Source organism: Aquarana catesbeiana, linkage group LG09 (assembly GCF_042186555.1).
Source record: "Aquarana catesbeiana isolate 2022-GZ linkage group LG09, ASM4218655v1, whole genome shotgun sequence".
Classification (NCBI taxonomy): domain Eukaryota; kingdom Metazoa; phylum Chordata; class Amphibia; order Anura; family Ranidae; genus Aquarana; species Aquarana catesbeiana.
In genome coordinates this window covers 314,373,539-314,387,278 of record NC_133332.1, presented here as the reverse complement: position 1 = coordinate 314,387,278, position 13,740 = coordinate 314,373,539, and the positions used below count along the sequence as shown (strand labels likewise).

Genomic DNA, 13,740 nt, shown 5'->3' with positions numbered 1-13,740 from the left:
GCGATGAATCACATCAAATGGTGTGCATTAAAAACAAATGATCCGCACCTAGTGTGATACTGTTTGACATTTAATGGTAAAAAAGGGGGTTTACACTTACATCAAATCCGATAAAACAAGCTTGTAATTAAAATGGAGTATAGGCAACGATTCCAAGAGCATCACCCGACATGTTTCGTCCTATTGCTGATGCTTTTGGAATCGTTGCCTATGCTCCATTTTAATTACAAGCTTGTTTTATCGGATTTGCTATAAGCATAAACCTCCTTTTTTGCCATTAGATGTCAAACAGTATCACACTATGTGCAGATCATTTGTTTTTCATGCATACCATTTCATGTGATGCATCGCATGTTTTGGAGTCCATCATGGATATCTGATAGTCCTCATTCAACCGTGGGTGGAACCCTTCTACCGTTTTTCCAGTGATGGGAGCTCCTGTTTGAGGACATTCCCTCAAGAGTGCCTGTTTGACCCACCGGTACGCATGTCCATCGAATCTGGTAATTTTGACTGTATTTTCAAGTTTCATCCCGGATTATCCAAGAAAGACCTTTCACTTTATTCTGAACCCTAATGGACCTTCCGTAGACGTTTATTATTCACTTTGGACTTTTATGTTATGGTTTTGTTCACATTCAATTTTTCATGGCCTATTTTACCCTTCCAGGTTCACACGCTATTCACTTGCTCACTTAACGCCACACTTTTGTTTTTTATAATAATGTATTGACTATATGAGAACACAAACCTTCTAAACAAAAGGGCCAGTTTACTGTCCTTCAGACTTTGGGGAGCCGGACTGTGAGCAACAAGAGTAGAAAATGCCCCCAGCATCAGTGGGAGTAGACAATGTCTCAATCAGTAGGATGTATTGGTATCAGTGGGAAGAATAGTGTCCCATCATTGGTATCAGTGGGAGGAATAGTGCCCCATCATTGGTATCAGTGGAAGGAATAGTGCCCCATCATTGGTATCAGTGGGAGGAATAGTGTTCCATCATTGGTATCAGTGGGAGGAATAGTGCCCCATCATTGGTACCAGTGGGAGGAAAAGTGTCCCATCATTGATATCAGTGGGAGGAATAGTGACCCATCATTGATGTCAGTGGGAGGAATATCACCCCACTCATTGGTATCAGTGAGCTGAATAGTGCCCCATCATTGGTATCAGTGGGAGGAATAGTGCCCCATCATTGGTATCAGTGGGAGGAATAGTGACCCATCATTGGTATCAGTGGGAGGAATAGTGCCCCATCATTGGTATCAGTGGGAGGAATAGTGCCCCATCATTGGTATCAGTGGGAGGAATAGTAACCCATCATTGGTATCAGTCGGAGGAATAGTGTCCCATCATTGGTATCAGTGGGAGGAATAGTGCTCCATCATTGGTATCAGTGGGAGGAATAGTGTCCCATCATTGGTATCAGTGGGAGAAGTAGTGCCCCATCATTGGTATCAGTGAGAGGAATAGTGCCCCATCATTGGTATCAGTGGAAGGAACAGTGAGCCAGTGTTGGATGTCACTAGAGGGAAAGGTGGCACATATCAGAGGAAGAAATAGTGCCCCAGGGGCTGGATAAAGGCAAGCGAAGGACTGTATCCGACCCATGGGCCAAACCTCTGTTTTTGGAGACCTCCAGTGCGCCTGTGCTCCCAACACCTCAGTGCTTCCAGCAACTATATTTTGTGTATCAGACTTTTCCTCCTCTGTGGCTGCCTGATCTGGTGAGTTAAGCAGACCACAACTTGGGAGCCATCAGCAGGAAAATCCATCGTTCCTTGAGGGGTGGTTTGGTGAATACCAGGTGACTACTTAGTCCCCTCCACCTCGACCCTTTTCGGGGTCCTCCCCTCCACTGAATTTGCAGGCACCCTAAATCCCAAACTGCCTGTCTTTTCAGTATCTGGTGTCTCCCCTCGTCACTCAAAGTCACCGCAGCATCCGGTGTCTGTTGTCACCATGATGGCTAAGTCTCCATGGGTAATCGCGTCTCATCTGGTCACCAATCTGTCATCTGCCATTCCATGGTCCAAGCTCCTCCGTGTCCCTCAGTGACCCCCCACATTCACGCATCTAAACTTGGCCAGTACAGCTCACCCCTCCCCAGTCTGGTTTGTTCCTTGCAGATACAGACTCCCATCAGACGTTCTCTGCCTTAGAATGCCCTCATACTCAAACTTGCTTGAAATTGATTTAAAGGATCACTTAGCATTATTGATTATTGGTTAAACGTGACAGGCAATGATAATTCCATTTATTCAGGATTGCCTTCCCTTTTCAGTGGGTCAATAAAAAGATTAAATATCCTTTTACAAAGCAACGTTCTCTTGGAGATGAGATGAAAGATTTACGCTTTGAAGTCTTCTTTCATTAGAGGAGCCTCGGCCAGAATTGATTCTTTTATCTTACAAAGTGAGCTGGTTTTCTGCCCCTCTTAAAGGAACTCTGCTTGGTTGAAAATGGTCTACCAGTTCTTTGGATTTCTATTGGTCTTGGATGGTTGCTTGCCAAAGAGCCCTTATAACCACTTCGAGACCCCTAACGCACATTTACGTAACAGGGTTTGAAGTGGTTGAAGCTATCAGCCATAACCCCAGTATTTTTATTTTTTTATCAACCGTCGATCTTCTTTCTGATAAAAGTGATCCGAGCATCTTATTAGCTTCTGGATCGCTTTTAGAAGCAGCGGGAGAGGTTGCCCCCCTCTTCTTCCGCACGCCAGTGTTTTTTGGGCTTGCCGTTCTCACCGGCGAGCCTGGAAAACCATCCAGCGGTTCACGCAGCTTGCCACAGAGGTCGTTTCTCCTCACCTCTATGATCTAGGAGGCTTAGAGGGACATCATGACGTCACTTCCAGCCTAGGGCAAATATAAACCATTTTTTTTTCTTGAAAGCATCAACCAGCAACAATGGACCCCCTTCTGCAACAGTAGCTCTTCTGAAGCATCAATAGCACCCCCCCCAGCAAAAATGACCTCCTCAGGAACAATAGACCTCTCACCAGCAATAATAGACCCCACCACCAGCGACAATAGATCCTCCATGAGCAACAATAGATCCCTCCTCTTGCAACAATAGCCCCCCAGAAACTCTACAACCCCCCAGCAACAATAGACCCCCCTTTTGCAACAATATCCCCCCAGCAACAATAACCCCCTTCTGCAGCAGTAGCTCCTCTGCAGCATCCATAGCCCCCCTCCCCAACAACAATCATTACCCCCAGCAAAAATACCCCCCCCAGAAACACTACGACCCCTCCAGCAACAATAAACCCCCCTTGCAACAATAGCCCCCCCAGCAACAATAACCCCCTTCTGCAGCAGTAGCTCCTCTGCAGCAACAATAGCCCCCCTCCCCAACAACAATAAATACCCCCAGAAAAAATACCCCCCCCTAGAAACACTACAACCCCCCCAGCAACAATAGACCCCCATCTTGCAACAATAGCCCCCCCAGTAAAAATAACCCCCTTCTGCAGCAGTAGCTACTCTGCAGCATCAATAGCCCCCCTCCCCAGCAACACTAAATACCCCCCCAGCAAAACTAGCCCCCTCCGGAACAATAGAACTCTCACCAGCAATAATAGACCCCACCACCAGCAACAATAGACCCCCCACTAGCAACAATACACCCCTCTCTTGCAACAGTAGCTCCTCCCAGAAACAATACAACCCCCTGCCCAGCAACAATAGGCTCACCAGCAACAACCAACAGACACCCCAAAGAAACAGTAGACCTCATACCAGCAACAATAGATTCCCTAACCAGCAAAAATAGATCTCCCACCAGCAGAAAAAGACCCCTCACTTGCAACAATAGACCTCCCAACAGTAAAAATAGATTCCCCACCAACAACAATAGATCTTCTAACAGCAACACAAAACTCCCCACCAGCAACAACACAGACCCCTTGCAACCGTAGACCCCCCCCACAGCAACAAAAAATCCTCAATGAGCAACAAAAGCCCCCCCTCCAGCGGCAACAATAGATCCCCCTCTTGCAACAAAAAGCCCCTTAACAACCCTACAACCCCCATCCCAGCAACAATAGGCCCACCAGCTACAACAGATACCCCAAAGAAACAATAGCCCCCCACCAGCAACAATCGATTCCCTAACCAGCAAAAATAGATCACCCACTAGCAGCAAAAGACCACTCACTAGCAGCAATAACTCTCCCAAGAGTAAAAATAGATTCCCCACCACCAACAATAGCTCTCCCAACAGCAGCAAAAGACTCCCCACCAGCAATAGTAAAGACCCTGTGCAACAGTAGATCTTCCACAGCAACGATAGATCCCCCATGAGCAACACAAGCCCCCCCAACCAGCAACAATAGACCCCCCTCTTGCAACAATAGGCCCCCCCCAGCAACACTACAACCCCTTATCCCAGCAACAATAGGCCCACCAGCAACAACAAACACCCCAAAGAATCAATAGACCCCCATCCAGCAACAAAATCGACTTTCTGGCAGGTGAATTTAATAAAAATTTATAGTTAAAAAAAAAAAAAAACAAAGAAAAAAAAACCTAACAGCAGATCTGACCCCTGTACCCCTCCATCCAAAACTTAAAAAAAAAAATGACCTAGACATGCACTTTAACAAAGATTGCCTCTACATCAAAAGGATTCGACGTTCACAAAGCTGGCGGTGATGTCGGAGAATATAATGCTCTCTGCTCCTTTATTTCGGGATAATTACTTTGGAATGAGTCGCGTTAGGAAGTCTTTTTTTTTTTTTTTTTTTGTGAAGTTATTAACGGGCACAGCGGTAAACAAACAATACGGCGACTTTCTTTGAATTTTTCATTTCCATGTGTTTTCCTATGAACCTATTACTGTGCGCTGCTGGAGGAATATGAGCTGCAAAGTCTCGCCGGTATATTTTACATTGATGGAGATACCAGGGTATGCGCTGGTTTTCCGAGGCCGGGTTAAAATAGCTGTGGCTGCTGAGGGGTGATGCTAGAGTGAGCGGCAAGCTGGCCATACACTAGTCGATTTTTGAAAGAACGCTCGTACAAAAATTCATATGAATTCTCAGTACAAGCGATGGCTTGACAAACACCGTTCAAAATTTTGTTTGCTTTTTACATTTGATTTTGGAAGGAAAGGACTTTCCCCCGAAGGAAAAACTACATTCGCTGTTAGAAAAATGTGCACTCAAGAAAAGTTTGCCTTTCCCGCTCTTTTAAATTTTCTTATTGAAACCAATGTATATTCTAATGTCCCGTTCACATCTGGTGATTTGGGGTCGTGGGCAGAATCTTTCATCTGTGGATCATCTGGGAAGGGAAGGGCATCTTCTGTTGGCCATCTGGGAGTGTTGATCTCCTGGGGAACAGAGAAGCTCAATTCTCCCAGAAGTGTCAGCTCCTGAAGAGGGGAGGTAAATATTCACTTTCTTCTGTGGACCATCTGGAAAGGGAAGGGCATCTTCTGTGGACCATCTGGGAAGGGCATCTTCTGTTGACTGTCTGGGAAGGGAAGGGCATCTTCTGTGGACCATCTGGGAAGAGAAGGGCCTCTTCTGTGAACCATCTGGGAAGGGAAGGACATCTTCTGTTGACCATCTGGGAAGTGAAGGGCATCTTCTGTGGACCGTCTGGGAAGAGAAGGTCATCTTCTGTTGCCATCTGGAAGTGTTGATCTCCTAGGAAACAGAGGAGCTCAACACTCCCAGAAGTGTCATCTCTCGAAGAGGGGAGGTAAATAATCACTTTGTTCTGTGAACCATCTGTGAAGGGAAGAGGATCTTCTGTGGACCATCTGAGAAGGGAAGGGCATATTCCGTGGATCATCTGGAAAGGGAAGGGCATCTTCTGTTGGCCATCTGGAAGTGTTGATCCCCTGGGGAACAGAGGAGCTCAACACTCCTAGAAGTGTCAGCTCTTAAAGAGAGGAGGTAAATATTCACTTTCTTCTGTGGACAATCTGGGAAGGGAAGGGGATCTTCTTTGAACCATCTGAGAAGGGAAGAGGATCTTCTGTGGACCATCTGAGAAGGGAAGAGCATGTTCTGTGGACCATCTGGAAAGGGAAGGGCATCTTCTGTTGGCCATCTGGGACGGTTGATCTTCTGGGGAACAGAGGAGCTCAACACTCCCAGAAGTGTCAGTTCCTGAAGAGGGGAGGTAAATATTCACTTTCTTCTACGGACCATCTGGGATGGGAAGGGAATCTTCTGTGGACCATCTGGGATGGGAAGGGCATGTTCTGTGGACCAGCTGGAAAGGTATAGGGTATCTTATGTGGACCATCTGGGAGTGTTGATCTCCTGCGGAACACAGCAGATCAACACTTTCTTCTGTGGACCATCTGGAAATGGAAGGGTAACTTCTGTGGACCATCTGTGATGGGAATGGCATCTTATGTGGACCAGCTGTAAATGGATAGGGCATCTTCTGTGGACCGTCTGGGAGTGTTGATCCTCTTGGGAACACAAGAGATCAACACTCGCAGAAGTGTCAGCTCCTGAAGAGGGGAGGTAAATATTTACTTTCTTCTATGGACCATCTGGGATGGGAAGGGAATCTTCTGTGGACCATCTAGGATGGGAAGGGCATCTTCTGTGGACCAGCTGGAAACGGATAGGGCATCTTTTGTGGACCATCTGGGAGTGTTGATCTCCTTGGGAACACAAGAGATCAACACTCCCAGAAGTGTCAGCTCCTGAAGAGGGGAGGTAAATATTCACTTTCTTAAATGGACCATCTGGGAAGGGCATCTTCTGTGAACCATCTGGGGTGGGAAGGGCATCTTCTGTGGACCATCTGGGAGTGTTGATCTCTGGGGAACACAGAGGATCAACACTCTCAGGAGTGTCAGCTCCTTAAGAAAGTGAAGTAAATATTCACTTTCTTCTATAGACCATCTGGGAAGGGCATCTTCTATGGACCAACTGAGAAGGGAAGGGCATCTTCTGTGGACCATCTGGGATGGGAAGGGCATCTTCTGTGGACCATCTGGGATGGGAAGGGCATCTTCTGTGGACCATCTGGGAAGGGTAGGGCTTCTTCTGTTGGTCATCTGGGAGTGTTGAACTCCTGGGGGACACAGGTCTTTCTCTGGATCAGGGCAGGGTGCCTGCTGCAAGCACCGCCCTTATGCAGAGGAAGACTTCTTCGGGAGATAAAGTATTCACTTTCTCCTTCTTAAGGGCACTATTTTATTCAGGGCTCTGACAAAGTCGCTATGAAGTTTATGTCCAGCCAAAACTTTCTTGATTGTTTTGGATAGAGCAGAGAAGAGTTAAAACATCTATCCCATTTTTATTGCTGCAATAGACATAATTTTAAATTGTTTTTTTTTTTTGGACTGAGTACACTGTTAATAAAACATGACTTCTTTATATTGCTCTTAGTCTAAAAGCAATTCAACTTATAAATGTCTCAAATCTACATTATAGAGAATACAACCTCCTGAGCCATCCCAAGCAGTGCTGGGACAAGGTCATCCAACATCCAGGGCAAAGATACCAAACTGCCCCCCCCCCTCCTTCCCTTAGGGTTAGAGTCAGGGAGCCCCCATCCCTGCAATAAACCATTGCACCCAGGGCAGCCGTCCCTTCTGCCCACCCCTTGTCCTGGCCCTGATCTCAAGGAAAATAAAATCCATACTATTATAGTTCAATGTATGCTGTTGTGTGGCTCACATCACTCATCCCAGGAGGCCAATGGCAGGATCTTGTGCATGCAAAGAAATGGCACTGATGCCCGCCAGTTTCCTGGCCGGTGGGTCTGTGGTGTGTTTGCAATACTGGAGAGCTTGTGCTTTTGAAAAAACAACCTTACTGGCTGGATCACCAAATGAAAATAGAAGAAAGAAAGCCTAAAACGGGAAAACTAATGCGGCCCCCGCATTTAAGTATTGGTTAGCTTCAATATAATCAATGTTTGCCTTTGGGCTTAATAGCACTTAGAAATTTTATTTTTTGGTAGTAAGGGTGGAGTTTCCCCATAATCTATTTTTAGGTGTGTTATCAATACGGATTTCATTTTTTTATTTTCCTCTGCAGATGAATTTAAATCTTTCATGAGGCGCCTACCCAGCAGCCACTTCCTGAGCATCGGAGCCATCCACCAGCACTGGGGGAATGATTGGGAACTGCAAAGTCGTTACAAACTGCTACAGAATTCTCTAGACGTCCAACGCCAAAAGATGCAGCACACGGCGCGGAAGCTGTTCAGCCTGAGCCTGCGCTGCAAACACAATCCCAACCACCAGTTACCCAGAGAAAGGTGAGCCGGCTTCCTGTTTATTCAAAGAAAAAAAATGTACTTTCATTTAAAATTGTTCCTTTGCCAGGCTCCACCCCTCCCCCCCCCCCCCCTTTTCCCATCATCAACCTGCTAATGAAATCCTTACATTTTCATTACATACTTTTATTTTAGATCCAAAGACATCATCGCTGGGTCTCTGTGCTTCTCTATGCAATTCAGGAAGATCATAGCTGGTGGGAGGGGTCAGCAGGGAGCTGTACATACCTTTTTTTGATACCATCACAGCACCCTTCCTCAGTATTCCATTCAAGAGTCCTTAGTCCTGATACACAGAATGGGTTGGGTCTTGGGAGCAGAGGTGTTGCTAGGGGGGGTGCGAGGGGTGCGGTCCGCACCCGGGTGACACCCGAAAGAGGGGTGACACCCATGGGTAGTGGCACCACTAACACTGCCCGCTGCCCTACACTAATCTGCTCCTCTCAGATCTCTCATGTCCCTCAGTGGAGCAGACTGAAGCCGCCTCCTCCTCCTCCTCCCATATCCACACAAGAGGAGGAGACAGAGGGACACCGCTGTGTGTATACGTCCAAACTGACTGTTCTGAGGTCTGTACACTATACTATGTGTAGTCTAGATAGATGAACATGGGGGGGCACTAAGGGAGGGCAGAGGGGGTGTCTATACTGATGGGGGGTCTGCACTGAGGGGGAGGGGGTGTCTATACTGATGGGGGGTCTGCACTGAGGGGGAGGGGGTGTCTATACTGATGGGGGGGTCTGCATTGAGGGGGGTGTTTATACTGAGGGGGTCTGCATTGAGGGGGATGTTTATACTGATGGGTAGGTCTGCATTAAGGGTGGGTGTTTATACTAATTGGGGGGTCTGAACTAAGGGGATCTATACTGACGGGGTAGTCTGCACTGAGGGGGGGGGGTGTCTATACTAATGGAGGAGGTCTGAACTGAGATGGGGGGTGTATACTGATGGGGGGAGGTCTGCACTAAGATGGGGGTTATATATACTGATGGGAGGAGGTCTGCACTAAGGATAAGGGGGTCTATACTGATGGGAGGTCTGCACTGAGATGGGGGTGTATATACTGGTGGGGGAGGTCTGCACCAAGGAGGTCTATACTGATGGGAGGTCTGCACTGAGATGGGGGTGTATATACTGGTGGGGGAGGTCTGCACCAAGGGGGTCTATACTGATGGGAGGTCTGCACTGAGATGGGGGTGTATATACTGATGGGGGGAGGTCTGCACTAAGGGGGTCTATACTGATGGGAGGTCTGCACTGAGGGGGGTGTCTATATGGTGGGGGAGTCTGCACTGAGGGGGTGTCTATACTGATGGGGGGTCTGTACTTAGTGAGGGGGATCTGTACTGAGGGGTGGGTCTATACTTATGGAGGGGGGTCTGTACTGAGGAGGGGTCTATACTCATGTGGGGGGGTCTGTACTTAGTGGGGGGTCTGTACTGAGGGAGGGGGATCTATACTGCGGGAGGAAGATCTGTGCTTAGTGGGGGGGGTCTATACTGAGAGAGGGGGGTCTGTACTGAGGGGGGACTATAGTTGGTGGAGGGGGGTGACACCAATTTTTTCCGCACCGGGTGACACCAACCCTAGTGACGCCACTGCTTGGGAGGAGTTATGCAAATATCAACGTGTTTTGATGGGTGAATTGGGTGCGCTGTGTACTGCCCACAAGTGTAAATGCAGGCTGTCCGACAAAGGTTTAAGGAGATGACACTATTGACAAGAGTTACCAATGACAGGACATTGCTCTTCACAATGGTGTCTTCTCTGTAGCCTTCTGTGGTTGTTGGACATCCTGCACCCCTCCTTCATCAACAACTCAATGACGACATGTTGCTTCCTCTTGGAATCCATTATTTATTTACTGGCCATGGAAAAGAAAGAACCAAGGTGCTGTCATTGAGCTGTTGATGAAAGTGTGGTGCAGGCTGTTTGACATCCACAGAAGGTTTACGGAGGTGACACCATTGAGAAAAGTTCCCAACAACAAGACCTTGCTCTTCTCAATGGCGTCATCTCCATAAACATTCCATAGCCATCTGTGGATGTCGGTCAGCTTGCACCCCTCCTTCGTCAACATCTCAATGACGGCGCGTTGCTTCTCCTTTTTCATTTCAGGTAAAAAATGGATCCCAAGCAGGAGCAACATACCGTCATTGAGTTGTTGAGGAAAGAGGGTTCAAGCTGTCCAACAATCACAGAAGGCTACAGAATGTTTATGGAGATTACACCATTAAGAAGAGCAATGTATTGTCATTGGTGACTCTGGTTAATGGTGTAATCTCCATCAACATTCTGTAGCCTTCTATGGATGTCAGACAGCCCACACCCCTCCTTCATCAACAACTCAATGACGGCATGTTGTTTCTGCTTGGAATCCATTATTTACCTACCATGAAAAAGAAGAAGCAACGTGCCGTCATTGAGGTGTTGATGGAGGAGGGGTGCAGGCTGTTTGACATCCACAGAAGGTTTACGGAGGTGACACCATTGACAAAAGTCCCCAATGACAAGACATTGCTCTTCTCAATGATGTCATCTCCATAAACATTCCATCTGTGGATGTCGGTCAGCCTGCACCCCTCCTTCGTCAACAACTCAATGACAGCACGCTGCTTCTGCTTGGAATCCATTATTTACCTGCAATGAGAAAGAAGAGATACTATTGAGCAGCTATTCTCAACCAGGGTTCCTCCAAAGGTTGCTAGGGGGTTCCTTGACGTGTGGCTGATTGACCTCCCATCTAAAGATGCCTGCAGAGTTTTGGGTCCAAACCCACGTGGCAGAGCCAGTGGCACGACACCAAAGATCTTTTTTTAGCTGTCTGCAAGGGTGGCATTCTGACCACCAATGAAAAGGGAGCATTCCTCATTGGAAGGTGCATTATTTCTATTGACCCCCTAATAAATTAGATTTAGCAGGGGTTCCCCAACACCTGAAATATATTTCAAGGGTTCCTCTTGGGTTGAAAAATGGTTGAGAAAGGCTGCTATAGAGGAAGAGTTACTCTACCAACATGTGAAATCTTATGTAAGTTAATAAACAAAAGTTATGCCCACTTTCCCGTTACTTTTGCTACGGCGCTTGTAATAACTTTTGATTCGAATACAACAAGCCCTCTGGTGAGCTCCTAGAACATTCCATACTACAACCAATATCCTTGTTTTTTTGTGAAACAAATTTTTTTTCCAAACTTTTTTTTATTAGAAAATTTTTACGTGTAACAATTATAACAAGTACGGAATAAAGCGTATACAGAGGAAGGAAACGCTCCCTTGGGAGATATAACAGTCAAGCAAACAATATCATAAAGCAGAATAAAAAAAAAAAAAACGTCATTCTTCATTTGTTGTATAGGTTGGTAAATATAGCAGATTAAATGGGAGATTGTACCTGAGATAATCAAATGATATATTCTAAGGAGAGGGAATAGAAAAGAGAAGGGCACTAGGAAGATAAAATAGAAAGAAGTCATTTAAAATAGAATCGTAAAGAGAAGGAACATGGAAAGGACAAAAGAAAAAACAAAAAAAACCCAAAAAAAACGAATGAAAAGGAACATAGAAAGGACAAGAGAAGAAAAAAAAAACAAAATAAAAAGGAATATAGAAGGGATGAGAAAAAAACAAAATGAAAAGGAACACTGAAAGGGTAAGGTAAAACAAAACAAACAAAAAGACAAAATGAAAATGGAACATAGAAGGGACGTGAAAAACAAAAACAAAAAAAAACCCCGAAATGACAGGGAGGATAGAAAGTACGAGAAAAAATAAATAGAATGAAAAGGAACATAAAAAGGACGAAAACAATAAAATAAATAAAAAGCAACATAAAAAGGACAAGAAAAACAAACAAGCAAAAAGACCAAATGATCAGATTTTACATTTTTTTACACACTATGATTACATGAAATTCACTGCTATACGCAAACATTTTTACTGAATGAAAGTGTGTATTGTTGTGATTAGCTATGATTGGACACAGCTAATCACATGGTACAGATGCGCTGTGATTGGCCCCATCTGTATCATATGATCACTGTGACCAATCACAGCTGGCAACACAATTGTACACAATGAATGACATGAAAGGAAGCCATTCATTGTATACAACTGTCATGTGATCTGCTGTAATTGGCCCCATCTGTACCATGTGATGACTGTGACCAATCACACCTGTCAACACAATTGTGCAAAATGACACAAAGGAAGCCATTCATTGTTTACAACTGTCACGGGATCTGCTGTGATTGGCCACAGCTAATTTCGAGGTACAGATGCGCTGTGATTGGCCCTGTCTGTACCATGTGATCACTGTGACCAATCACAACTAGCAACACAATTGTACACAATGCATGACATGAAAGGAAGCCATTCATTGTATACAACATTCATGTGATCTGCAGTGATTGGTCACAGCTAATCACGAGGTACAGATGCATTGTGATTGGCCCTGTCTGTACCATGTGATCACTGTGACCAAGCACAGCTGGCAACACAATTGTGCAAAATGAATGACATGAAAGGAAGCCATTCATTCTTTACAACTGTTGTGTGATCTGTTGTGATTGGCCACAGCTAATCACATGGTACAGATGTGCTGCGATTAGTCCTGTCTGTACCATGTGATCACTGTGACCAATCACACCTGGCAACACAATTGTGCAAAATGAATGACACGAAAGGATGCCATTCGTTATTTACAAGCATAGCCAGTTGGAGCCTCGTAAGGCGCGTTCTGGGGAGAACGTCATATGAAGTCCACTCAGAACAATAGGGTTTCCTCCCAGGCCAATGTATAATGACTGGAAGCAGTTAATAATCCTGGGACCATCCATTTAATAATCCCTCCGGGAACCCATCCCTGGCATTCTGTACATTATATGTCATACATAAACACTCACACGCAAACAACCAACAGTCTGTGGACACATGACCATGGCTGACATATCTACTTTGGAGAAAATGGCAAAAATACTTTAGCACCTGGAAAAAAAAAGGATCTTTTTTCCCCAAAGGCTTCAGTTCACTATGATAAGATTTAGCATGGAGGAATGAACATTCTGACATGCAGAGCCAGAAAAAAAAACACACATTTAAAATCTGACATAATTACACATAATGAACTGTATTCTTAAGTACAAAACAAAGTGTTCCAAAAAATCTACCTGGCACTGATTCGCACACATATACAGGAGCTGTACAGCGGAATATTTTGTATCTTATTAAATCTAGGAGGAAAAAGTACTGAAATAATAACCGGGGACACATTTAAGTGCGTTCACCTAATGTGGTCCTCATTGTCACCTATGCCGGCCTTCTTCGTGCCAGTTTTAAAGTCACCTTCTGTCACTCAGCCAGCCTGAACCCTTCTATTAGCATTTTCTGACCGCTGCAATCAACATCGTCATTATCAGAAGCAGTGTGACCACATTACCATCATTCAGAATCTTTCTAAATGTTGATGGCTTGTTCCC

General features: G+C 45.5%; 1 protein-coding gene across 4 annotated transcripts in view; it reads left to right on the top strand.

Moving 5' to 3' along the window:
• BRINP1 (BMP/retinoic acid inducible neural specific 1) overlaps positions 1-13,740 on the top strand; it is a 286,234-nt gene that overhangs the window by 266,389 nt on the left and 6,105 nt on the right. For all 4 annotated transcript variants that reach the window (XM_073600696.1, XM_073600693.1, XM_073600694.1 and 1 more), the window contains one exon: positions 8,024-8,246. In XM_073600696.1, coding sequence (XP_073456797.1) covers positions 8,024-8,246 — 223 coding nt within the window. The remainder of the gene's footprint in view (positions 1-8,023; positions 8,247-13,740) is intronic.